This window comes from Helianthus annuus, chromosome 13 (assembly GCF_002127325.2).
Source record: "Helianthus annuus cultivar XRQ/B chromosome 13, HanXRQr2.0-SUNRISE, whole genome shotgun sequence".
Classification (NCBI taxonomy): domain Eukaryota; kingdom Viridiplantae; phylum Streptophyta; class Magnoliopsida; order Asterales; family Asteraceae; genus Helianthus; species Helianthus annuus.
In genome coordinates this window covers 3566192-3591004 of record NC_035445.2, presented here as the reverse complement: position 1 = coordinate 3591004, position 24813 = coordinate 3566192, and the positions used below count along the sequence as shown (strand labels likewise).

The following is a 24813-nucleotide window of genomic DNA, read 5'->3' as shown; positions in this document are numbered from 1 at the left end:
ACATGTTATCACACCAAGAATGATTCAGTTGAGCACGCCGCAACGCGGCGTTGTGTATAAAACTAGTTTAAAGAAAACTCTAACTAGTTTTCAGATGCGTTTATTTAGATCCTTTCCATAGGTAGCTCAAATGTTTTACCAATCCTTAAACAAGTTTATATGTTGCTAAATTGGTATCAAGCCCTAAGTTAACTATCCATGTATGAAAGATAGAAAGACCTAAATCATCCACACAAACTCATTCAAAGATCAATACTTAACATACAATTATACACATCGCAATATCAGCGGTAAACAACTTAAATGAATCACACTTTCAAAATTATAATCATTCAAAGTTAACAAAAACTAGAATTCATCCTACCCAATCGGCTATAAGACGGTTAGCTAGCTATAATCAAAGCTAAACAACTAGAATTCATTGAATACATGATAAAGATTAAAGAAATTACAAATTAAAAGTCGCAAACTCAGTAAGAATCACGAATATGATCTCCTGTATGTTAGATCTTCGGTTTCCAAATTCTTTTGATCTTTAGTCTTGTTGCACAAATCAACACAACCCCTTTTTCGATTCTGCAATCACCCAATTTCCTTCACTCTGGTTTTCCAGCCATCTTGTTTTTTATAGGTATTTTTAGGGTTTCGAATTGAGCACGACTCGTAGCACGATAAATGGTGTACGACTCGTACCATCATTAATGGCGTATAGCTTGTACTCATATGTAGACACGGAGCTCACCGGGGTTTTAACTTTTCTATGGTGGCACTAAATTCTTTGTTGTTTTATAGTATGATCATACTTCACTTCTTGAGTATGGGTTGAACCCATCTTCTTGTTTGTTTCTTCTCAGCAAATCTCGTTCATTTATTTTGAAAATCCTCAATTTAAGACCCAGGACATGCAAAACACCAAAACACAAACAATTAACTAAACCTCGATAAATTTCCAATAAACAACTACAAATAGAAGGGATTTAGACATGGAGATATAGACATAAAAGTAATTAGCTTTTGAGTAATTATGTTTACAGTAAATTACAAAAATCGTCATTTATGTTAACACTACATTGCAAAGTGTGTCCTTTATCGTCACCGGCGACGAGCTCTGCCATGACGGCGGAGAAGACGATCTCGTTCATCTCAAAAAGATGGAGAGAAAGGAAGGATTCAACGAAAACAGATCTACAAGTGATCGAGTTTTCTGACGTCAGCGTCCATATCGAGTTTTCCGGTGATGGCGGTTACGAACTTGTCGTCGCTTACTCCGGCGGAGATTGATTTTAGAGTAAATTACAAGTTTTGTCCTTTATGTTTGTCCCAAATTTCAGGCGTTGTCCTTTACCTTTAAAATTGATGAGTTTTGTCCTTTATGTTTGGAAATGTTGCACGTTACGTCCTTTATGGCAAACCCAGTTATTTTTTCAGTTAATTTAAGTCATGTGCAGGGCACATGAGGGTAGAAATGTAATTTCACCTGCCACTTGTCTTTCCCCTTCATTTATAACCCCATCTGCCTCATTCCTTTCACCTGATTCACATTCATCACTGCAACACCAGATCTTCTTCTCCGGCGACCGCCTTCACTCAACCTGCAACCATCACCCGTCACCGTGTTCCGTTCATCTCCGACCAACCTACAACTCTTTGTTCTCCGTTCAACAATCTGCCATATCCGTTAACAATCATCATCATCATCAAAACAACTTCAGTCATCTTCATCATCTCCGGCAGTCCCTCATCACCGTATAGCCACCATCAACATCCAACCTCTATCTTCTCAATCACCATCTCCGGTAACCTTCATTCGTCACCAACTCCCGTCGGTCATCATCTTCATCACCTCCGGCGACCTGCAAGTTTGTCGTCTCCGGCAATCACTGTTTCACCTCCGACATAACCCGACTCAACTCCATCCATAATCTCCGGTCATCACCTCCGTTCACCGTCAGCCGGTCACCGTTAACTTTCATCACCACTTCCATCACAATCCAACATCGTCATCATCTTCATCCTGTTGTATCGTCGTCATCGCTCATCATCATCACCGTTCAGTTGAATCACCGTGTTTCCTGCAACCTCCACAATCAACAGTCTTCATCGTTTGTTAGTGGTGTCTTCATCGTTTGTTAGTGGTGGCGGCTGAGATTAGTTTTAGGGTTTGGTTCTGTTTGTAACGAACCATTAATGGGGGAGAAGTGATGAGAGAGAGGAGAGAGAAGAGAGAGAGAGAAGGGAGAATTTATATATTTCTTTTTTTTGAGTGTTTTACAAATAGTCCCTGAATAATATTATATTGCAAAATAGCCCCTGAAAGATAAAATGACAAAGATGCCCTCATGTGCATGCCACATGACCATATTTAACAAAAAAATCTGACTGAGTTAGGGCTAAAGGACATAACGTGCAGGATTTCCAAACATAAAGGACAAAACTCGTCAATTTTAAAGATAAAGGACATCGCCTGAAATTTGGGACAAACATAAAGGACAAAACTTGTAATTTACTCTTGATTTTATGAAGAAGTTGCAGCCGAAGCTGACGGAGTTCCAACGAGCGTATTCTTCGCTGGACATTAGTAAGAGAATGTTGGAGAAGTGGCGGAGGAGAAGGAGGTTGATAGCGGAGGGAGGTATGGAAGTGTGAGGATGAGTGAGAGATTTTCGTTGGGAGTGGAAAGGGGAGGGGGATGATGGACAGGTTGGTCGAAGATTATTGAGGGGATTAGGAATAGTGAGCCGGTGGAGAGAGAAGGGCTTTTATCTTTATTATTTTAGTTTTTAGGGTAAAATGATCAAAATACCTTAATGTGAGGTCCATTTGGTTAGATTTAACCACAAAAATTAACTAAGTTAGGGCTAAAGGACATAACTTGCAAGGGTTTGCAAAACTCAAGTACATTTTTTGTTTTTTTTTTGAAGACAAATGACACACTTTACAATGTAGTGTTAACATAAATAACGATTTTTATAATTTAAATATACAGGTCATGTTTGAGTTGACGTTTCAAAAGTGTTCAACGAATTATATACATAGATTAGTCTGTCACCCCTTATAAAATTAGGAAATTATATACTATACCCCATCAACCCAATGGTCTCATAATAAGTTACATGAATCATGTTTGGGTTACACGATCTAAAGTGTGTTTGGGTTATGGCTGACATATTTTACACAATATATATGCGTGTTTAGGTTCACCAATTTAACCCAACCCTAAGAACCAATTTTGGGTGTTTGGATCAAAACAAAATACTTTATCTGAATATAACACTTTACACCTAGAGACTTAAAACAGATGGTTATAATCTAATGCATTTCGTTACAGTAAAACTAGATATGAACATGATCTGCATTGCGTGTTTTGTTGTGGAGGATCATCTACTCATAAAAGGTGTATGTAGTTTAATAAGAAATTCCAGACACCTAATAACAAAGATTTGATAAAAGTTAACAATTTAGTTTTTTATGTTGACCTATGATAAAGGATTTCTTTTTTTCCCTTTAAAGTATACAAACACACATGACTACAGCTTGCAAATTTTATCCAAGAAACATACGGTGGGCGAGAACATTGACCGAGTTTAATCTAAATAATAATATTATGTTGTCATAGCTTGTAAATCTTTTAATAAACTATGTGGGTCTGGGTTCAAGTGACGCCATATTAATATATCATAGGTGGGTTATGTTGGATTTAAGGTTGGTTGAATTAATCAACCCTCATATCAACCGTATCAATATAATCTTACTCATATCAAGGCTATTGATATTATTAATATGGTATAAACTTATCTCTTAATATACTTCCTAATAAAAAATATTTTAAACCTATAAGAAGAACAAAAATAGATTGCGGACCACGCGTATAATCTCAACATTTGGAAAAAAAAAAGTCTTTATCATTTTCTAGCAAGAAATACGAAACAAATTTAAACAAGGAAATATAACATACTATATACACTGTTTTAAAATTTACACTCCCAATGCCCTATTAGTTAGTGGATGGCAACAAACCCACCTGTTTGAGCTCATTTTAAGTGTCTCTAATTGAACTGAACGGTTGAACTGGCAAACTAGATAAGTTGATTCGACATGATTTCAATTTGTCCACTTTGATATACCGATTATCTTATCTGGTTTGTCAGTTCAACCGATCGGTTCAATTAAAGACTCTTAGAATGAGCTCAAACAGATGGGTTTGTTGCCATCCACTAACCAATAAGGCAATAGGCACTATAATTTTCAAAGCAATGTATATAGTATGCTATATTTTCTTGTTTAGGCCGAGAGGTGTGCACATGGAGAGCGGTGCCTGCGGCTTGAGCCGTGTGAAGAGCCTATTCAGCCTTGCGACTTTCTATCATGATTAATTTTGAACGGGCATCATAAAAGGTCGGTAACGGGTCTTGTTGTTGGATTATGGTGGCAATTCCTTCATATTGTTCGTTGAGCCCAAAGAGTAGTTGGAGAACTAGGCGTTCGTTGTCAACCGGGGAACCAACATTAGCTAGCTGATCGGCGAGAACCTTTAGTTGTTGACAATAGGCAGACATGTTCGGGTAACCATCTAGGCAGGTATTGGAAAACTTTTGTAGCAAGATGAATAGCATGGGTACTTTTATTATCTTGAAAAATATTTTCGAGCGTCTTCCAAGCCTCGTAGGCGGTTGTGTTGGGCTTAAGGATAGTGTGCAAGAGATCGTTTGAAATAGTGCTGTATATTCATTGTAAGACAATGGCGTCAAGACGATCCCATGAGGATTCGGTGGGCGGTGTGGTGGTCTTTTCTTTATCGGCAGTAGAGGAGGAAGAACCAGTGGTTTCGGCTGGGTTGGGAGAGAGGTGATCAATCACAAGAAACGCCCGACATTGTATTTTAAAGAGCTCGCTCCAGGATGCGTATTGGCCGGTTTCCATCTCCAACGTAATGGGAATGAGGCTTTTGATATTAGAAACAGTGGATGCAGGATGGATTTTAGATTCCATGGTGAAAGATAAGGTGAAGAAGGAGGTCGAAAAGAGGGGAGGCAGTAGGGAATAAGAAGCAAAAGATCGGACATATGGGGTAGGGTAGAGAAAAAAAAGAATTGGTAGGGCAGAAGGTGGAGATGGCGGCTACTAGCTCGATACCATGAAAGATGTGATATTTCAAATATTTTCCTTGCCTCCTTCTCATTCATTAATCCAATATATACACATAATACATGCCCTATGTTAGGATAGTTTCCAACTAATTTAGAGATATACAAGGTAATGAATATATTATAAATATACGGATGCTATTAGTTACCATTTTGTGGTTTTATGAACATTGGTATGTGTTCATTTGTGTTCATCATCGTTCGTTTTCATTCGTTGTCTAAAAGTAAAAAACAAACACAAACGAATACGAATTGAACAAGTTAATTTCCTTAACAAACAAACACGAATATAAAATCTCGTTTAGCTATAAGTGTTCATAAAAAGTTCGTGAACTCATATATTTCTTAATAAACGAACACAAACAAGGATTTGTTTGTGTTCGTTTGGTTTGTTTGTAGCTCTAGTTTATCCCATAATTTATAATTGTTTTTTGTTTTTATTAACGGCTAGTTTATCCCATAATTTATAATTGTTTTTTGTTTAGTTGTGTTTTCGCACCAACTTCAGTAGTTCACAAGTGACTTGAGTTTGAAACCAGGAAACCTGCAGCATTCCAAATACAAAATGTATAAAATAGTTTCATATATAGGCAAAAGATCAAATACAAATAATGTTAACATACTAAACATACAAATTGAAGGAAAACCCAAAAAGAAAAGGTGGCATTTTTGTAATTACCACCAACTATCAAAGTTACAACCAAAAATACCTAAAAAAACACAAATTTTTTTTAACATTTTTTATTAAAAAATCGCTACATTTTGTTAGCATAATTTTTTTTTTTTTTTTGCTGCTACTAAAAGTAGCGATTTTTTAATAAAAAATGTTAAAAAAATAAAATAAAATAATTTGTGTGTTTTTTTTATTTTTTTAGGTTTTTTGGGGGGTTTAGTTTTTAGCATTTTAGCTTGGATGGGTGGGGGGGGGGGGGGCTAGGTTTTTTTAGGTTTTTGGGGGTGGGGGTGGGGGGGGGGTTAGGTTTTTTTTTAGGTTTTTGGGGGGTGGGGGGTTTAGGTTTTTTTTGGGGGTGGGGGGAGTGGTTAGGTTTTTTTAAGTATATTTGTAGAGTAACTTTGATAGTTATTGATAATTACAAAAATGACACCTTGTCTTTTTGAGTTTTCCTTCAATTTGTATGTTTAGTATGTTAAGATTATTTGTATAAGAACTTTACCCTTCATATATATTGTAAGTTAGTTATATGTATGTTATTTATTTTTTGAAATTATATATAGTGTAATCCGATATTCAAACAAGACTTCGAAAGTATAAGAAAATAAAAGTTGTTTATAGTTTCGAAAGGAAGCACCATTCAACATGAGATCTTCACACGGTTTTGTTTATTTAAAAACTTTAAAATAAAAGTTGTTCATAATTTAGAATAGAAAACGACTTCCTTTCGATAAACAAAAACGACTTTTACATCGTTGGAATCCTATAAATACATACCTGTATATGCATTCATCTTCATTCTTCTATTCTATATCTTCTTTTCATCATTAGCTAGCCATGAAAACATCATTCATTCTAAGTCTTCTCCTTGCTCTCTTTCTCCTTTCAGTCTCCGCCCAGCCCTTCGACTACCCTACCGCAAACCTTTCCACCACATGGACCAACAACGTCTCCGCACCCCACTCCGTAACCTTCACAGACGGCTCAACGGTCCGAGCCATCCTCCTTAGAGGATCATTCGGACCAAGGTTCGCCTGTGGGTTCTACTGCAACGGAACCTGTGACTCTTACCTCTTCGCAGTCTTCATAGTCCAAACCAATAGCGGGTCAGGCATTGTCCAACCCGCTATCGGCTTCCCACAAGTTGTCTGGTCAGCCAACCGGGAACATCCGGTTAAACTCGGCGCAAAACTTAACCTTAACGAAGCCGGAGATTTAGTCCTACAGGATGCCGGTGGTAGCGTTGTTTGGTCTACCAACACAGCTGGAAAACAAGTTACTGGCATGCAAATAACTGATACTGGAAACCTAGTATTGTTTGATACCAACAACGTTATTGTTTGGCAGTCTTTTGATCACCCGACAGACAGTTTAGTACCTGGGCAGAAACTGGTTGAAGGACAGAAGCTGGTTGCAAGTGTTTCTCCGACCAATTGGGGAAAAGGTTTGTATTCTGTTGAAGTTACTAATAAGGGTTTGTTTGGTTATCTTGAAACAACGAACCCTCGTAGAGTTTATTACCGGTATTTGGTCAATGGGCCTGATAGAAGTAAAGAAAGAAGTTATGTTAGGTTCCTCAATGGAAGTTTGGCGTTGTTCATTCATTCAGCCGAGCCGAGTCGTCCAGACGGTGCGATTCGGGTGCCGCTAGCATCTTCGGCTCAGTATATGAAACTGATGCCCGATGGGCATTTGATAGTGTTGGAATGGCAGTCGGGGTGGCGGGTGGTGGCGGATTTGTTTGGAGCTAGTCGCAGGCGTATGTAATGGATTATACTACTTGAAAACACTGTTGCTTTGTTCTATAAACGGATGATGATTAGTTACCACTTACCGTACGTGTTAATTTGTTGTATACATATTAGGCTTGTAAATGAACTGAACAAACACGAACGAGGCATGTTTATGTTCGTTCATTTACTTTTAACCGAACAAATGATCGGACACGAACATTTAAATGAATGGATTTTCTTGTTCATGTCCGTTCATTAAGAAAATGAACATGTTCATGTTCGTTTATGTTCGTTCGCTAAAACTATAAACGAACGGTTCACGAACACAAACGCACATAAACACAAATAATTGAACATAACAAATCATAACCAACATAATTGAATCGGTCTTTGAATTGTATAGCAATAGTCGAGAAGAAGAAGAACCGAAATATAGGTAAACCTTAATTCACGTTTCATATAATAGAAAAAATTGTTTTTAAATTGGAAAATATACATCAAATATATTAATATCAAGAAAGTTTTAATCGGAAAGTTAAAGCTAGTTATGGGATGATAAAGAAAATTAAATAGATTTTTAAATTTAATTAGTAATAACTAAATTTAAAAGAGGAACATAAACAAACAGATATAAACAAACACGAATGAATGAATTTAAATGAACGGACATAAATGAACGAACATAAACGATCGTTCATGAACGTAGATGAACAAACGGGACATTGTGCATGTTCGTTCGTTTATTTAAATGAACGGAAAAAAATTGTTCATGTTCGTTCGTTTATTAAATAATCGAACATGAACGAATTTCCTGCCGAACGATTCATGAACGGTTCATTGAACGTTCGGTTCGTTTACAAGCCTAATACATATGTTAAAGTTGAATAAATTAATAAACGCGGAAATTTGTTGTAATACATTTGGTGGTTGAGTAAAACAACGTGAAAGACTAACTAAGGTCAAAAGTACTTTTAAAATAATATATTTATGAAAAGCCGGTTTCGACTTGAATGAAAATGAGGTGTGCTAAAGAATCAATACCCTACCGTGTTGACCACATAATCTCAAATATCCAAATTATAAACACACCATGATACTTTGATTTTAAGTAGGTAAGTGTTTTACCAATCCCTTTTGATTTAGAGCCTCTTAATTGATTAATTATATATATTAACGAATAATGTGATCCACTCTCTCTAAAGTTCAATTTAAAGAAAACTCTAACTAGTTTTAAGATGCGTTTATTTAGATCCTTTCCATAGGTAGCTCAAATGTTTTATCAATCCTTAAACAAGTTTATATATTGCTAAATTGGTATCAAGCCCTAAGTTAACTATCCATGTATGAAAGATAGAAAGACCTAAATCTTCCACACAAACTCATTCAAAGATCAATACTTAACATACAATTATACACATCGCAATATCAGCGGTAAACAACTTAAATGAATCACACTTTCAAAATTATAATCATTCAAAGTTAACAAAAACTAGAATTCATCCTACCCAATCGGCTATAAGACGGTTAGCTAGCCATAATCAAAGCTAAACAACTAGAACTCATTGAATACATGATAAAGATTAAAGAAATTAGAAATTAAAAGTCGCAAACTCAGTAAGAATCACGAATATGATCTCCTGTATGTTAGATCTTCGGTTTCCAAATTCTTTTGATCTTTAGTCTTGTTGCCCAAATCAACACAACCCCTTTTTCGATTATGCAATCACCCAATTTCCTTCACTCTGGTTTTCCAGCCATCTTGTTCTTTTTATAGGTATTTTTAGGGTTTCGAATTGAGCACGACTCGTAGCACGATAAATGGTGTACGACTCGTACCATCATTAATGGCGTATAGCCTGTACTCATATGTAGACACGGAGCTCACCGGGGTTTTAACTTTTCTATGGTGGCACTAAATTCTTTGTTGTTTTATAGTACGATCATACTTCACTTCTTGAGTATGGATTGAACCTATCTTCTTGTTTGTTTCTTCTCAGCAAATCTCGTTCATTTATTTTGAAAATCCTCAATTTAAGACCCAGGACATGCAAAACACCAAAACACAAACAATTAACTAAACCTCGATAAATTTCCAATAAACAACTACAAATAGAAGGGATTTAGACATGGAGATATAGACATAAAAGTAATTAGCTTTTGAGTAATTATGTCTACAGTAAATTACAAAAATCGTCATTTATGTTAACTCTACATTGCAAAGTGTGTCCTTTATCGTCACCGGCGACGAGCTCTGCCATGACGGCGGAGAAGACGATCTCGTTCATCTCAAAAGGATGGAGAGAATTGAAGGATTCAACGAAAGCAGATCTACAAGTGATCGAGTTTTCTGACGTCAGCGTCCAAATCGAGTTTTCTGGTGACGACGGTTACGAACTTGTCGTCGCTTACTCCGGCAGAGATTGATTTTAGAGTAAATTACAAGTTTTGTCCTTTATGTTTGTCCCAAATTTCAGGCGTTGTCCTTTACCTTTAAAATTGATGAGTTTTGTCCTTTATGTTTGGAAATGTTGCATGTTACGTCCTTTGTGGCAAACTCAGTTATATTTTTTCAGTTAAATTAAGTCATGTGCAGGGCACATGAGGGTAGAAATGTAATTTCACCTGCCACTTATCTTTCCTCTTCATTTATAACCCCATCTGCCTCATTCCTTTCACCTGATTCACATTCATCACTACAACACCAGATCTTCTTCTCCGGCGACCGCCTACACTCAACCTGCAACCATCACCTGTCACCGTGTTCCGTTCATCTCCGACCAACCTGCAACTCTTTGTTCTCCGTTCAACAATCTGCCATATCCGTTAACAATCATCATCATCAAAACAACTGCAGTCATCTTCATCATCTCCGGCAGTCCCTCATCACCGTATAGCCACCATCAACATCCAACCTCTATCTTCTCAATCACCATCTCCGGTAACCTTCATTCGTCACCAACTCCAGCCGGTCATCATCTTCATCACCTCCGGCGACCTGCAAGTTTGTCGTCTCCGGCAATCACTGTTTCACCTCCGACATAACCCGACTCAACTCCATCCATAATCTCCGGTCATCACCTCCGTTCACCGTCAGTCGGTCACCGTTAACTTTCATCACCACTTCCATCACAATCCAACATCGTCATCATCTTCGTCCTGTTGTATCGTCGTCATCGCTCATCATCATCACCGTTCAGTTGAATCGCCATGTTTCCTGCAACCTCCACAATCAACAGTCTTCATCGTTTGTTAGTGGTGGCGGCTGAGATTAGTTTTAGGGTTTGGTTCTGTTTGTAACGAACCATTAATGGGGGAGAAGTGATGAGAGACAGGAGAGAGAAGAGAGAGAGAAGGGAGAATTTATATATTTCTTTTTTTTTAAGTGTTTTACAAATAGTCCCTGAATAATATTATATTGCAAAATAGCCACTGGAAGATAAAATGACAAAGATGCCCTCATGTGCATGCCACATGACCATATTTAACAAAAAAATCTGACTGAGTTTGGGCTAAAGGACATAACGTGCAGGATTTCCAAACATAAAGGACAAAACTCGTCAATTTTAAAGATAAAGGACATCGCCTGAAATTTGGGACTAACATAAAGGACAAAACTTGTAATTTACTCTTGATTTTATGAAGAAGTTGCAGCCGAAGCTGACGGAGTTCCGGCGAGCGTATTCTTCGCCGGACATTAGTAAGAGAATGTTGGAGAAGTGGCGGAGGTGAAGGAGGTTGATAGCGGAGGGAGGTATGGAAGTGTGAGGATGAGTGAGAGATTTTCGTTGGGAGTGGAAAGGGGAGGGGGATGAAGGACAGGTTGGTCGAAGATTATTGAGGGGATTAGGAATAGTGAGCTGGTGGAGAGAGAAGGGCTTTTATCTTTATTATTTTAGTTTTTAGGGTAAAATAATCAAAATACCTTAATGTGAGGTCCATTTGGTCAGATTTAACCACAAAAATTAACTAAGTTAGGGCTAAAGGACATAACTTGCAAGGGTTTGCAAAACTCAAGTACGTTTTTTGTACTTTTTAAATACAAATGACACACTTTACAATGTAGTGTTAACATAAATAACGATTTTTATAATTTAAATATACAGGTCATGTTTGAGTTGACGTTTCAAAAGTGTTCAACTAATTATATACATAGATTAGTCTGTCACCCCTTATAAAATTAGGAAATTATATACTATACCCCGTCAACCCAATGGTCTTTTAATAAGTTACATGAATCATGTTTGGGTTACACGATCTAAAGTGTGTTTGGGTTATGGCTGACATATTTTACACAATATATATGCGTGTTTAGGTTCACCAATTTAACCCAACCCTAAGAACCAATTTTGGGTGTTTGGATCAAAACAAAATACTTTATCTGAATATAACACTTTACACCTAGAGACCTAAAACAGATGGTTATAATCTAATGCATTTCGTTACAGTAAAACTAGATATGAACAAGATCTGCATTGCGTGTTTTGTTGTGGAGGATCATCTGCTGCTCATAAAAGGTGTATGTAGTTTAATAAGGAATTCCAGACACCTAATAACAAAGAGTTTCTTTGATAAAAGTTAACAATTTAGTTTTTTATGTTGACCTATGATAAAGGATTTCTTTTTTTCCCTTTAAAGTATACAAACACACATGACTACAGCTTGCAAATTTTATCCAAGAAACATACGGTGGGCGAGAACATTGACCGAGTTTAATCTAAATAATAATATTATGTTGTCATAGCTTGTAAGTCTTTTAATAAACTATGTGGGTCTGGGTTCAAGTGACGCCATATTAATATATCATAGGTGGGTTATGTTGGATTTAAGGTTGCTTGAATTAATCAACCCTCATATCAACCGTATCTAATATAATGACATGATTTGCCACCTAGGAACATGAATGGAAGATTACACCACCCCTTTAATTGATCCACCATGGTTTGCATGGATTAAACCATGGCAACCATGACCCTCCTTTCCATTTTTCAACAAATCATTTCCTTTTTTTCTTTATACAAAGATAAATAAGAGACTAGTGGTTTGGGTCATTACCACCCCTTTAGGGTAGTGGTTTTGGATGATGGATTAGATGTGGGTTACATGGCACTAACATGAAGGGTCATGGTGGTCATGAGGGTCATGACCACACCCTATAGCCTAATATGGTATAAACTTATATCTTAATATACTTCCTAATAAAAAATATTTTAAACCTATAAGAAGAACAAAAATAGATTGCGGACCACGCGTATAATCTCAACATTTGGAAAAAAAAAGAAGTCTTATCATTTTCTAGCAAGAAATATGAAACAAATTTAAACAAGGAAATATAACATACTATATACACTGTTTTAAAATTTACACTCCCAATGCCCTATTAGTTAGTGGATGGCAACAAACCCACCTGTTTGAGCTCATTTTAGGTGTCTCTAATTGAACTGAACGGTTGAACTGGCAAACTAGATAAGTTGATTCGACATGATTTCAATTTTGTCCACTTTGATATACCGATTATCTTATCTGGTTTGCCAGTTCAACCGATCGGTTCAATTAAAGACTCTTAGAATGAGCTCAAACAGATGGGTTTGTTGCCATCCACTAACCAATAAGGCAATAGGCACTATAATTTTCAAAGCAATGTATATAGTATGCTATATTTTCTTGTTTAGGCCGAGAGGTGTGCACATGGAGAGCGGTGCCTGTGGCTTGAGCCGTGTGAAGAGCCTGTTCAGCCTTGCGACTTTCTATCATGATTAATTTTGAACGGGCGTCATAAAAGGTCGGTAACGGGTCTTGTTGTTGGATTATGGTGGCAATTCCTTCATATTGTTCGTTGAGCCAAGAGAGTAGTTGGAGAACTAGGCGTTCGTTGTCGACCGGGGATCCAACATTAGCTAGCTGATCGGCGAGGACCTTTAGTTGTTGACAATAGGCAGACATGTTCAGGTAACCATCTAGGCGGGTATTGGAAAACTTTTGTAGCAGATGAATAGCACGGGTACTTTTATTATCTTGAAAAATATTTTCGAGCGTCTTCCAAGCCTCGTAGGCGGTTGTGTTGGGCTAGGGATGGCAATGGGTCGGGTTTGGGACGGGTTTAGGTAATCCCAAACCCAAACCCGGTTAGATAAGCCTGTCCCAAACCCGTCCCAAAACCCGTCGGACTTTCTAGCGGGTAAATACCCATCGGGTATCGGGTATACCCGCGGGTTTCGGGTAAACCTATTAATTTAAAAAGATTACTCGTTGAGTATACTTATCTAAAAACCCCTTGGGTATCTATCTGGTAACTACTAACCGATTACATTTTGTATTGTCACTATAAAAATATATATCAAATAACTACAATGTATACGGAATAAAATACCTATATGTGTAAAAAAATGGATGTATTATATATATACATATTTAATAATATAAAAGAAATTATATCGGGTATACAATCGGGTAAATGGGTACACTTTATCGGGTAATTGCATCGGGTAAACGGGTATATCACTAAATCCCAAACCCGTCCCAAACCCGCGACAAAAATAAAAACTATTCCCAAACCCGTAAAACCCGATTAACCAACCCCAAACCCGTCCCAAATGTGTCGGGTTTCAGGTTTACCCAGCGGATTCGGGTTTAATTGCCATCCCTACGTTGGGCTTAAGGATAGTGTGCAAGAGATCGTTTGAAATAGTGCTGTATATCCATTGTAAGACAATGGCGTCAAGACGATCCCATGAGGATTCGGTGGGCGGTGTGGTGGTCTTTTCTTTATCGGCAGTAGAGGAGGAAGAACCAGTGGTTTCGGCTGGGTTGGGAGAGAGGTGATCAATCACAAGAAACGCCCGACATTGTATTTTAAAGAGCTCGCTCCAGGATGCGTATTGGCCGGTTTCCATCTCCAAAGTAATGGGAATGAGGCTTTTGATATTAGAAACAGTGGATGCAGGATGGATTTTAGATTCCGTGGTGAAAGATAAGGTGAAGAAGGAGGTCGAAAAGAGGGGAGGCAGTAGGGAATAAGAAGCAAAAGATCGGACAGATGGGGTAGGGCAGAGAAAAAAAAAGAATTGGTAGGGCAGAAGGTGGAGATGGCGGCTACTAGCTCGATACCATGAAAGATGTGATATTGCAAATATTTTCCTTGCCTCTTTCTCATTCATTAATCTATCTATTATACTAAAGCAAAATAAAGGTTGACTTTTTAACCTTGATGTGGCATATCCCTTTAGCCAGAGAATTGTGATTTGAGCGCCATTTTCCTTCTTCCTATATACGCTTTTCTTCAATTTGGTAACCTAATCAATTCTCTCAATCAATTGAAGACAAATTGATCTCTCTTTAAATCTCAAAACCTAATCAAATTGATTTCTGCAGGCTATCATCTTTCACCCACATTCAATTTTACAAACCCTAAATCTCATCTACGGCTTCATCTTTAGCGATTGTACTTGGCCATACCCACTTCAGAAATCCCTAAAACTCAATCATTCGAACTCTCATCTAGGTATGTTTTCTTTGATATTTATGATGTAATCCGATTAGAGCATCGGCCGATTCTCATTTTCATTCGAAATCTTCAATTGCATATTTTCTGATTACTTCAGTTCAGATGGCGTCTTTGTCCGATTCTCATCCAGGCAATTCTCAGAAACCCTAATTCAAAACCAGTTGAATATGCTCCATGTATGTTTACTCTTAAAATTCTTTGATTCTACAATATTTTTCTGTTCGTTTTTTTTTTCATTTTGTCCATGTATATATGTATGTATAGATATGTGGAACTAATCATTGATATGCATATAGATTTGTGGGAGTTGTGAAATTAATTGTGAGTGTAGGATTTATATCAGTTTCTTTTTCATTAGTGTGAAATCTTCATCTATTTCTCTTTGTTCAGCCGTCCGTGATGACTAAAAAAGTTCTTGGTGAGTCTAAGAACGGGGATGGTCTAACAACGAGTAGTGGGTAGGGTTTTGTGGTGGCGATGATTATGAAACAACCGCTTCTAGGGACGACGATGGTCTAACAACATTAGATCAGTAGTATCAGATCCATCATAGACTGAATTGTTGATCTGATGCAAACACTAAGCTTTCTTTCTTTTTTATGCTCAAAATTTAGGTTGCGATAGTGATTATTGAACTGTTTTCATTTTATTAGGTTTCATGTGATTATTGAACTTTTGTATCTAGAAATCTTATTTGTGGTGTGCAGTGTGATTATTGTTTGTTTCCAGGACTAAAATTTTAGTGAAATTATCATCGCAGGGGTTTTGATGATGAAATGACTAATGAGAGCTCTGGTCACTAGAAATCTGGTAGGAAGAGGCATTATTTTGCGCCCACAGACAAATATGCCACTGGTATTTTTTCTATAATTATTTATTAATCATGATGTTCAAACAACATATCTTAGTGGAATTAGGTGATTTCTATCTTAGTTTATAAGTGATATGTAGTTACTGATCAGAATCAATATTTTCGGTGATGGAACATGTCCGGCGATGAATGTCGGCCACACCAGCTGGCGAGGGACAACGACGATCATTGCCGGAGTTCGGGTGCGCTATTCTGCCTTTTTTGCGCTTCTTAGTTGTTCTGTGATTTCCGGTAGGCAAAATAAGAAAGGTAGTAACTTCCATGATACAAATCGAAACTATGTTCGGTACACACCGGAAGAAGTTGAAGCTTTGGAAAGATTGTACCATGATTGCCCAAAACTGAACTCACACCGGACACAACAACTCATTCGCAAGTGCCTAATCCTCTCGAACATCATCGAGCAGAGCTTAAGCAGATCAACTGTGCTGTCTATTAATCTCACATTTTTTTCTCAGGAGGTTTTGGGGTCACTTATTGTTTGTTTTAATCTTCAGAATTAAAGAAAAATAATATTATGTTACATATTTCGTTCAATTATAAAAATTACTTAGTTCACTAATTTGATGGAAAGTTGGGCGGGTTGGGTAACTTGGTTGAATTTGCAACCTCAAAGTCTTTCTTCAGTAAGCCTTTTTCAATGTTTAGAAACATTACTGATCAATAAGACTTTTTCAATTTTTAGAAACATTACTGACCAATAAGCCTTTTTCAATGTTTAGAAACTTTTTTTAGTTGTGTTACAATATTTTTTTTAAATGCTTATGATGGATTTTTATACGTAGAGCTTCATAAGAAAGAAACTTGTGAGGTTGTGACCGTCATTGAGACACATCCAATGGTAGTCATCGGTATGCTGGCCTATGTCAAGACGCCACTGGGCTTTGAACTTTGAACACTATTTGGCCCAGCATCTGAGCGAAAATGTGAAGAGGAGCAAAGATGTGAAGAGGATACTTTACAAGAACCGGTGCAAGTCGAAGAAGAAGGCATTCACTAAACAATGGAAGAAGTTTGAATCCGATGAGGGAGAAAAGGATATTCAATCCCAGCTGGAGAAAATGAAGAAAAATGCAACCGTTATCAGGGTCCAGGCTCACACTCAGGTAAAAATCTTTGTATTTATAATCTGAGACGGTTTTTGTAACATGTTTTTATTAGTTATTACATATTTTTATCAGATTTTTTTTATTCAATTGAGAATAATCATATTCTAATAAAAGTTAACTTTTTTGAAACTATTTTTAGTTTTAAAATTAATAAATAATATCCATTTGTATAACCCATCGTCTTCAGCTTCTTCTGATCTGATTAATGCACCTTCTCCTTTTGTGAGTTTGCCTGAGTTTTCGCATGTGGGTTGGGGTCATTGGTTAACTTTGCGCGATCTTGAACTTGCAATAAATCGGTTTTCAAAAAAGAATGATATTATAGAGAGTGGAGATGGAGTTGTATATCATGGGAGATTGGTAATTTGGAATCCAGTGGCAGTGAAGAAACTTCTTATTAATCTGTGAGTTTTTTTAACTTTAGTTATGTAAAATTTATTTTAAAATTAATGGCTATCTCAACTCATGTATTAAAAAAAAGTCTGTTCATGTTATGCGCTATTGATAAACTGGCCAAATAGAGTAAGAAACAAGTTCAATCATAAAAAGTTCAACCCACTAAACAATCTGATCACTATTGTCTTATTAGTTTATTTGTATACACATATTTATAAGAATATTTGCATAATTAGGTATTTAATTAAAATTTTGTTTAACATTGCAGTCTCACACAAATAAAGATCACTCATAGTGATACAAAGCTCATGGTTCAAGGCTCGAAATCAGTTCCGGTAAGGCATTATCTTGACTTCCCAACTTTACTAATAGGAAAACCTAAGCGTATCTGATTACCATGGTTTGCTTTTACAGGTTCACTTTGCATACATGATAGATCTTGATAGACTTAGGTTCAATGTAATTTGATATTGATTATTATCGTTTACTTACCACCATATAATTGTAGATCAATTTGGTGTGAAGTGATAATTGTAAGATGAGATATTGGGATTGGATAGTCATTTGGCTTTGATTTTTCATTCTCTAAATTATAAATATGAGTGGTAACATAGGTGGGTTGTGTAATGTGGTCATAACAGGTATACTGTTGTGGCTAAATGGCTGGGTCAAGTAGCGGGTCAAAATCCAATCTCTACTGGTTTTGTGGCAAAGATAATAAGAAAATAAGGGCTCTATTTTTATGGTAATCCTCTCATTTATACTAATTTCAACTTCTTTTATTTGTTTTTCTCTTTTAATTTCTAACAACTTCGTAATTAACAAGATAAAGATAATCATTAACATAACGTATACCTTTTTGGTTATCAATTAGTTGAATTGGTATTATATTTGTGGATATGATATATAGCATAAACAGGAAACTGTAAAACGATTAGAAGCATGAAAGCATATATGTATGATTGGTGATGGAGTGAACGATGCACTTGCACTAATATTTAGTTTGCATCAGTAATTTAGGGCAAGAACATGGGTTCTTTCCTAACAGATTGTTAACTTTTTTTTAATACAATATGCATGTTAGATGATCGCATTGCAAATATATCTTATAATTGTTGGCCATTTTATTCAGAGCCTTTTTTCATGTTGTAGTCATGTATACATGTATGTTAGAAGTTGGAACTGCATTTGAGAAAACGGATAATAATGGAGAGACCTTTTTAGACTTCGTAACAGATGAAGGTTAGTATGTGATATGTATTTCTTTAGATGGATACTAATTAGTGTTTAGTTCATTTGATATTAGAGTGGTAAGAACACCTGAATGAGGAAGAACTTATAACTTTTTGGCATGGGTTAAGTTGACTTGAGACATTTTTTTCTTAAAGTTGTAGAACTTCAAATTTTATAGCGTGTTTAATACAATTTATAGTGTATGACATGAACAACTCATGTGCTGATATTTTGTATTTGCTGCACATGGATGGCCTATGTCAAAGCCCAGCCTGGTGGTTGAGCAAGTAATAAGTTAAATATTGTCGGAGGTGATTATGATTCTTATGATATTGAGTGTTACACCAGAGCCAAAATTATGGAGAAAATGTGACTTTAGATTCGTCTACAATTAATTCGAGCGGCTTGGCAAGGTATGTAGGTTGATGTATCCGCGCTGATAAAACATTTTGTACTGCAATACCTGACTTTGGAAAGAGGGTGATAAAGTAGTGACCAGTGGGTAATGAAACCATAGTGAGCGTTTAGTGAAAAAAGTGCCTGGAAGTGGTGTGGTGATGTGGCAGTAAATGTATGGTTGCTTAACATGTGCATTTGGTCTTTATAGCTCATGTGTTTAGTTTTGTTACCAGAAAGTTGCTCTTAACTCTGTCATCCTTCATTTCGTCACCACCTACCACCTTTAACCATTGTCCTCACCCTTCAGTTCTGCCAATCACCATCTCCAACCATCGATAGTTCCATTTCGTTCTGTGGTGTCTACCTCAGAAAATAAAGTATCAATAGATGCTTATGGTGAAGCAATGAGGTTTTTATTCTCTACCAACAGACTCAAATTTACTTAAGTGTTATATTTAGATGCTTGGTTTGGACTTTCGAGTTAATATTTGCAACCTTATGTTCTGTTTGGTTATCATTTGTTGTTTATGGTTTTAAGTTTGTGGATTGTTAATGTAGGTACGTGTTGTCACGAGCTTAAGGTTAGTTGATTGCATTTTTTTCTATTTTTCTTTTGACCTGTCAAAGATTGCTAATGTCGATGGTTTTAATATTAATGTGCATCACTCTACTGAGGTTTTACATGCTGGTATCAAAAGGTCTTTAATTCACCTGTTATAATACTATTAATATTCTTGAGCTTATGTGTCGAAGTTTGGTTTTGAATTTCCTTTTGTAACAATGTCTATAGTCTAATTTGTTAGTTGTTTGTGAGTAATTAAATTTGGACAAGACTGGTCCATCTAAAAACTTTCCTTACACGCAGGTGACAAGGCTGGTGCATCGAACTCTATGGGTTGATTATTGTTTTCAGCTACAGCTATACTTGATTGGTAAACTATGAGATATGCACAACTTTGATAGGTTAAATGTTGTTGAGTAGGACGCGTCTATTTTGATTTTTTCCCTTATTAGAGATGAGCAGTTAAATGTTGTTGAGTAGAACGCATCTATTAACAAATTATTAGTTTGATTTTTCCCTTATTAGAGCATTCACATCCATTCCACCAAATGGTGTGAGTGGTGTTTTTATAATATAAATAGAATTAAAAGTGGTTGTGAGTGGGGGAGAGAGAAAATGTTACTGTTCATATGTATATTTAGGGGGAGACTGTCACCCCCTATAATTTTTTAATATATTTTGGAAGTGGTTGTGAGTGAAGGAAAGAGAAAAGATAATGATAAAGATATAAAAAAATATTATTTAATTAAAAAGGTGAGAGAAAATGTAGTGTTTTAGTGTAATTTAGGATGAAAATATAATGGAATGGATGTGAATGCTCTTAGCGATGAGCATTTAGTACCGGGTACCAGTACCATACCGGTTATATTTGGTATTGGTACCGATACCCATTTTCCCCATTTTTCAGTTCCGGTACTGAACCGGTATTTTGGTTGATTTATAGGTAAATACCGGTACTGTACCGGTACGTTGGCGGTACCCGCGTCCGGTACCATGCTCATCCTTATCTCTTGTATTGTTATACAAGCATTTTAGTTAGTAAGTTACAATTTGATGTACATTTTCAGAATGATTGATCAGCAGATCCTTCTTCAAGTAATGCGCCATATAACGAGTCAACTTCGGATGTTGGTCCTATTGAGTACTCTCCAACCCTTGATGGTAACAGTTACTTTTCATGAACCACCTTATGTATTTTGTATATGTGAAATGCTGTAATTTATTCAGCAGATCAAGTACTGGTTAATTAGGCATCGATAATTTGGATCTACTGGGAGGAAAAGTCAATCTTTGTCAAGTCTCAGGTATATGCAGAGTAATCGATTATCCTTTTCTTTGTCACAAATATTAGTATACTATTTAAAACATATTTATACTACAAATTATAACTTATTTGGACGCCAACTATATTCTGATCACTTTCCAGTTTGCCAATTCTGTTTGGAGACGGATTTTCTTTTGGATTAAAATCCATCCCTTTGGCCGAACATGGAGGTGAGTTATGTGCTTTAATTTTTTAATGAATGGGGTTGCTCTGCAAATAGAATAAAGATCATTCTGACTATAGTTTATACCTGCTTTAGGATTGTATCTTCCGGAAATGAGAGTCCTTAATGGGAAGCTGGTGTCACTTAAAAGGTATTGGACGATATTAAGGACTCGACATTGATGTGGCTGGTGAACCATACAAAGTTCTCAATTCAATAATGGAGAGTTTAGCTTAGAAGTTTGACTTTTGTTATGTTGTTTTTTCGGTACCTTAGTTTTTTTCTTTTTGCTGTATGTAGCTTGGGGCGAGTCTCAGTTGCTTGCTTGCTGGGTCTCCCCAAGTTTCCCTTTTTTTGGTTAAATAAAGACAGACAGCCTTGCAAAAAAAATGTTAGAATATTTGTACTTATATTTGGAGTTCTATTTATTTTGCAGTGTCTTTTGTTCTTCTATATCGTCTTTTTTTTCAAGGCTTGTATGAGAAATATGTTTTTGGTTGGGATCATATTCCATTAAGAGTGGGTATGCTTGGTATGCTTGATCTATAACGCAGTAATAATAATAGTAATAATATTGAACTTTTAATAATTGTAATTTCTTTTTTTAACAACCAAGTTTTTCCCCTTATAAAACACTTTGAAATTTTGTTGTGTACTATAATAGCAACTTTTAATTTTTCATTATTATTACATGTATGTAATCTCAATTACAAGAAGCATTTACTTTATACAATCCTTTTTCTCTTTTTATATATTGAGTTAACATGATTATTCTCATAAAAAGATAAATAATTAGTTTTCACCTATGGCTTGTTGTATATCGCTTTATCAATGTCTGTTAAATGACATAATTTACTTTGAGTAACCCGTGTAACACAAGGGTACTTAGACCAATAGTTTAATATTATGTTTTTATGCATACACACACCTTTATATTCTTTAATTTTTTTTTTTTTATAAAACTGTTTTTGAATCTACAAGTTGTTCAATAACACATTATAAATAGTATTAAAACATAACATGGTTAATAATTCAACAAGTTGTTTATAAAGAAATCTTCAATAAGTTGTGATTTTTTTTGTCGTATTCATGTATTTCAATTATTTTTTGCACTCTCTAACATTTTCGTTAATAATTCAACATATATAATATTACAATTTTTACTTTACAGTTTTAAAGGACTTAGTTTTCCTGTTTAGCCAACCGTGTAACACACGGGAACTTAGACTAGTCAAATATATACACATAATACATGCCCTATGTTAGGATAGTTTCCAACTAATTTAGAGATATACAAGGTAATGAATATATTACAAATATACGGATGCTATTAGTTACCATTTTGTGGTTTTATGAACATTGGTATGTGTTCATTTGTGTTCATCATAGTTCGTTTTCATTCGTTGCCTAAAAGTAAAAAACAAACACAAACGAATACGAATTGAACAAGTTCATTTCCTTAACAAACAAACACGAACATAAAATCTCGTTTAGTTATAAGCGTTCATAAAAAGTTGTTGGTGCACTTGTGTCTGTACTTTGTCTGTATTCGGTCTATATGTAAACGATGTCCAAGTTAGCCTTGTAAGTTTGACCAAGTCAACTATCCTCCTAGTTTGACTTGGCCAAACAGTTGGTAAATATTGAAAGATGTTCTTTGTCGAAGGATAGCCTCGAAGGATACTGTTGATCCTTCGAGGTGCTCGAAAGATATGCTTCGAATGTTTAGACCTCGAAAGGTGATCTTTCGAGGTCCTTGCTAATCCTTCGAAAGCATCATACTCGATAGATGATCCTTCGGACCATCTATCGGATCCTTCGGACCAGACATCTTGGGCTGGGTATAAATACCCATGCAGTGTGTTGTGTTTCATTAGAGATGCACATAGACAGAAAGTTAGAGAGTTGAGAGCATTCTGTCCGAAACTCACACACACACACTTTGAGAGTTTGCAAACTGATTGTAAACATTGTGCTTGTAACTGGAACCTTCATACGTATTAATACAGTGGTGTTAATCGGTGAATTCTTGTGTGTTTGTTTCTATACTTGCTTCATCCCGGTTTGCTCGCTAGCTTGGATTCCGCACTCGCTAGTGGGTTTGTATAACAAGGTCTAGGTTTGTTCTCGATCCTTCGCGAAAAGGGACCTACAAGTGGTATCAGAGCCTTGGCTCTTTACCTTGTTTAAAACCGGTTTGTTCGAGTTCTTGGTGTGTTTGGACACTAGGTTTAGCACCCGTTTTGGTGGTTTTTCTTGCTTTTCTAAACTGAAAAACGGCTTCTAAACCTTCGGGAGTGTTCAAGGTTGGGTTGGGTAACTTGAAAACTTGTTTTTGAGTGTGTTGGTGAATTCCGGCCATATCTCCGGTCAGTATTCCGGTGAACAGGTTCTGGATAAGATTTCCATTTTTGGCATATTTTATTTCAAAATCGCAGTTGGTAAGGAAGGTACAGTCTGACCATTCCTTTTTGCCGAAAGTTGGCTCACCAACCACATCAACTTTTCACCAACCTGTCATACTTTTGTCAGTGTGTCAGACCGTCGAAAGATAACTTTCGAGCTCGAAGGATCATCCTTCGATCAAGGAGATTCGAAAGATAACCATCCTTCGAACATCTTTCGAAGTCAGTGTGTTATCCTTCGAGTCAAGGAATCTTTTCGATAGATACATCCTTCGAGTTACTGTTCATTACGAAAGATAAGGATCCTTCGTGTTGGGTGAATCTTTCAAGGTTATCTTTCGAAGTTATTGTTCGAGCCATCAACAGTGATCCTTCGAACACTGTTGATTCTTCGAACAAGTGTCATCTTTTGAGACCTGTGTTCGAAACATAAGGAGAATCTTTCGAAATCATCTTTCGAAAGATAAGGATCCTTCGTATAGTCAATCTTTCGAAGTCAATCCTTCGAAGTCTTTGTTCGAAACTCAACAAGGATCCTTCGAACCTTGTTGATCATTCAAACAAATATTGATCTTTCGAACAGGTTGCATCTTTCGATTCATATCTGTTTTTGCACTTAACAGTTTGTGGTGTGTAGGTTTGGTACTTATATTAGATCAAAATGAGCTGTACAAGTCCATGGGATTGGAGTTTGGACTCACGAACCAATCAAGAGTTAGTCACTGCTGCAGATTGGGCAAAGAGTATGATTCCACAGCCTTCAATCAGTCCAAGTCAATGGGCTTTGGTATCAAATCAAAGTCAAAGTCTTCAGAACCTTCTGATTAGTGAGAGTGAAACTGGCAGCAACAATCGTCCACCTAAGTTGAACCATATGAACGATTTTCCATCATGGAAAAACCGTTTTCACACATATGTTCAAGGGCAAAGCACTGATCTTTGGACGTGTTTCATCAATGCGTTCAATACTAATCTTGAAACTGCTGCGTCAACTTCAGAGGGTTATGCCAATATGCTTGAAAATGACAAGAAGGCTTATGAATTGGAGAAAAAGGCCTTTGCCACACTTACTCAAGCACTCAACAAAGACATCTACCATCAGTTCTCATATTGCAAGACCACGAAAGCATTGTGGGATGCCTTAGTTGCTAGAGGAGAAGGCAATGCAGCTGCTCGAAAATCTCGGCATGATTTGTTGAAGAAAGAGTTTGAATCCTTTCAGTTTTTGGAAAACGAGACTCTGAATGATATGATCACACGTTTCTATCATTTGATTAGTGAGATGTGTGCTTATGGAGTT

The 24813-nt window shown here is 36.4% G+C and overlaps 1 protein-coding gene across 1 annotated transcript; it reads left to right on the top strand.

The window, feature by feature from the left end:
• The first annotated feature begins 6642 nt into the window (after positions 1–6642).
• LOC110897276 (EP1-like glycoprotein 4) lies at positions 6643–7650 on the top strand. The gene has a single exon (XM_022144030.2). It carries the CDS (start codon positions 6655–6657, stop codon positions 7582–7584), a length of 930 nt encoding a protein of 309 aa, XP_021999722.1. The 5' UTR covers positions 6643–6654; the 3' UTR covers positions 7585–7650.
• The last annotated feature ends 17163 nt before the right edge of the window (positions 7651–24813 follow it).

Bases quoted from the DNA above. Each gene is read 5' to 3' on its own strand.
- LOC110897276 (XM_022144030.2), top strand. From the start codon at position 6,655: ATGAAAACATCATTCATTCTAAGTCTTCTCCTTGCTCTCTTTCTCCTT.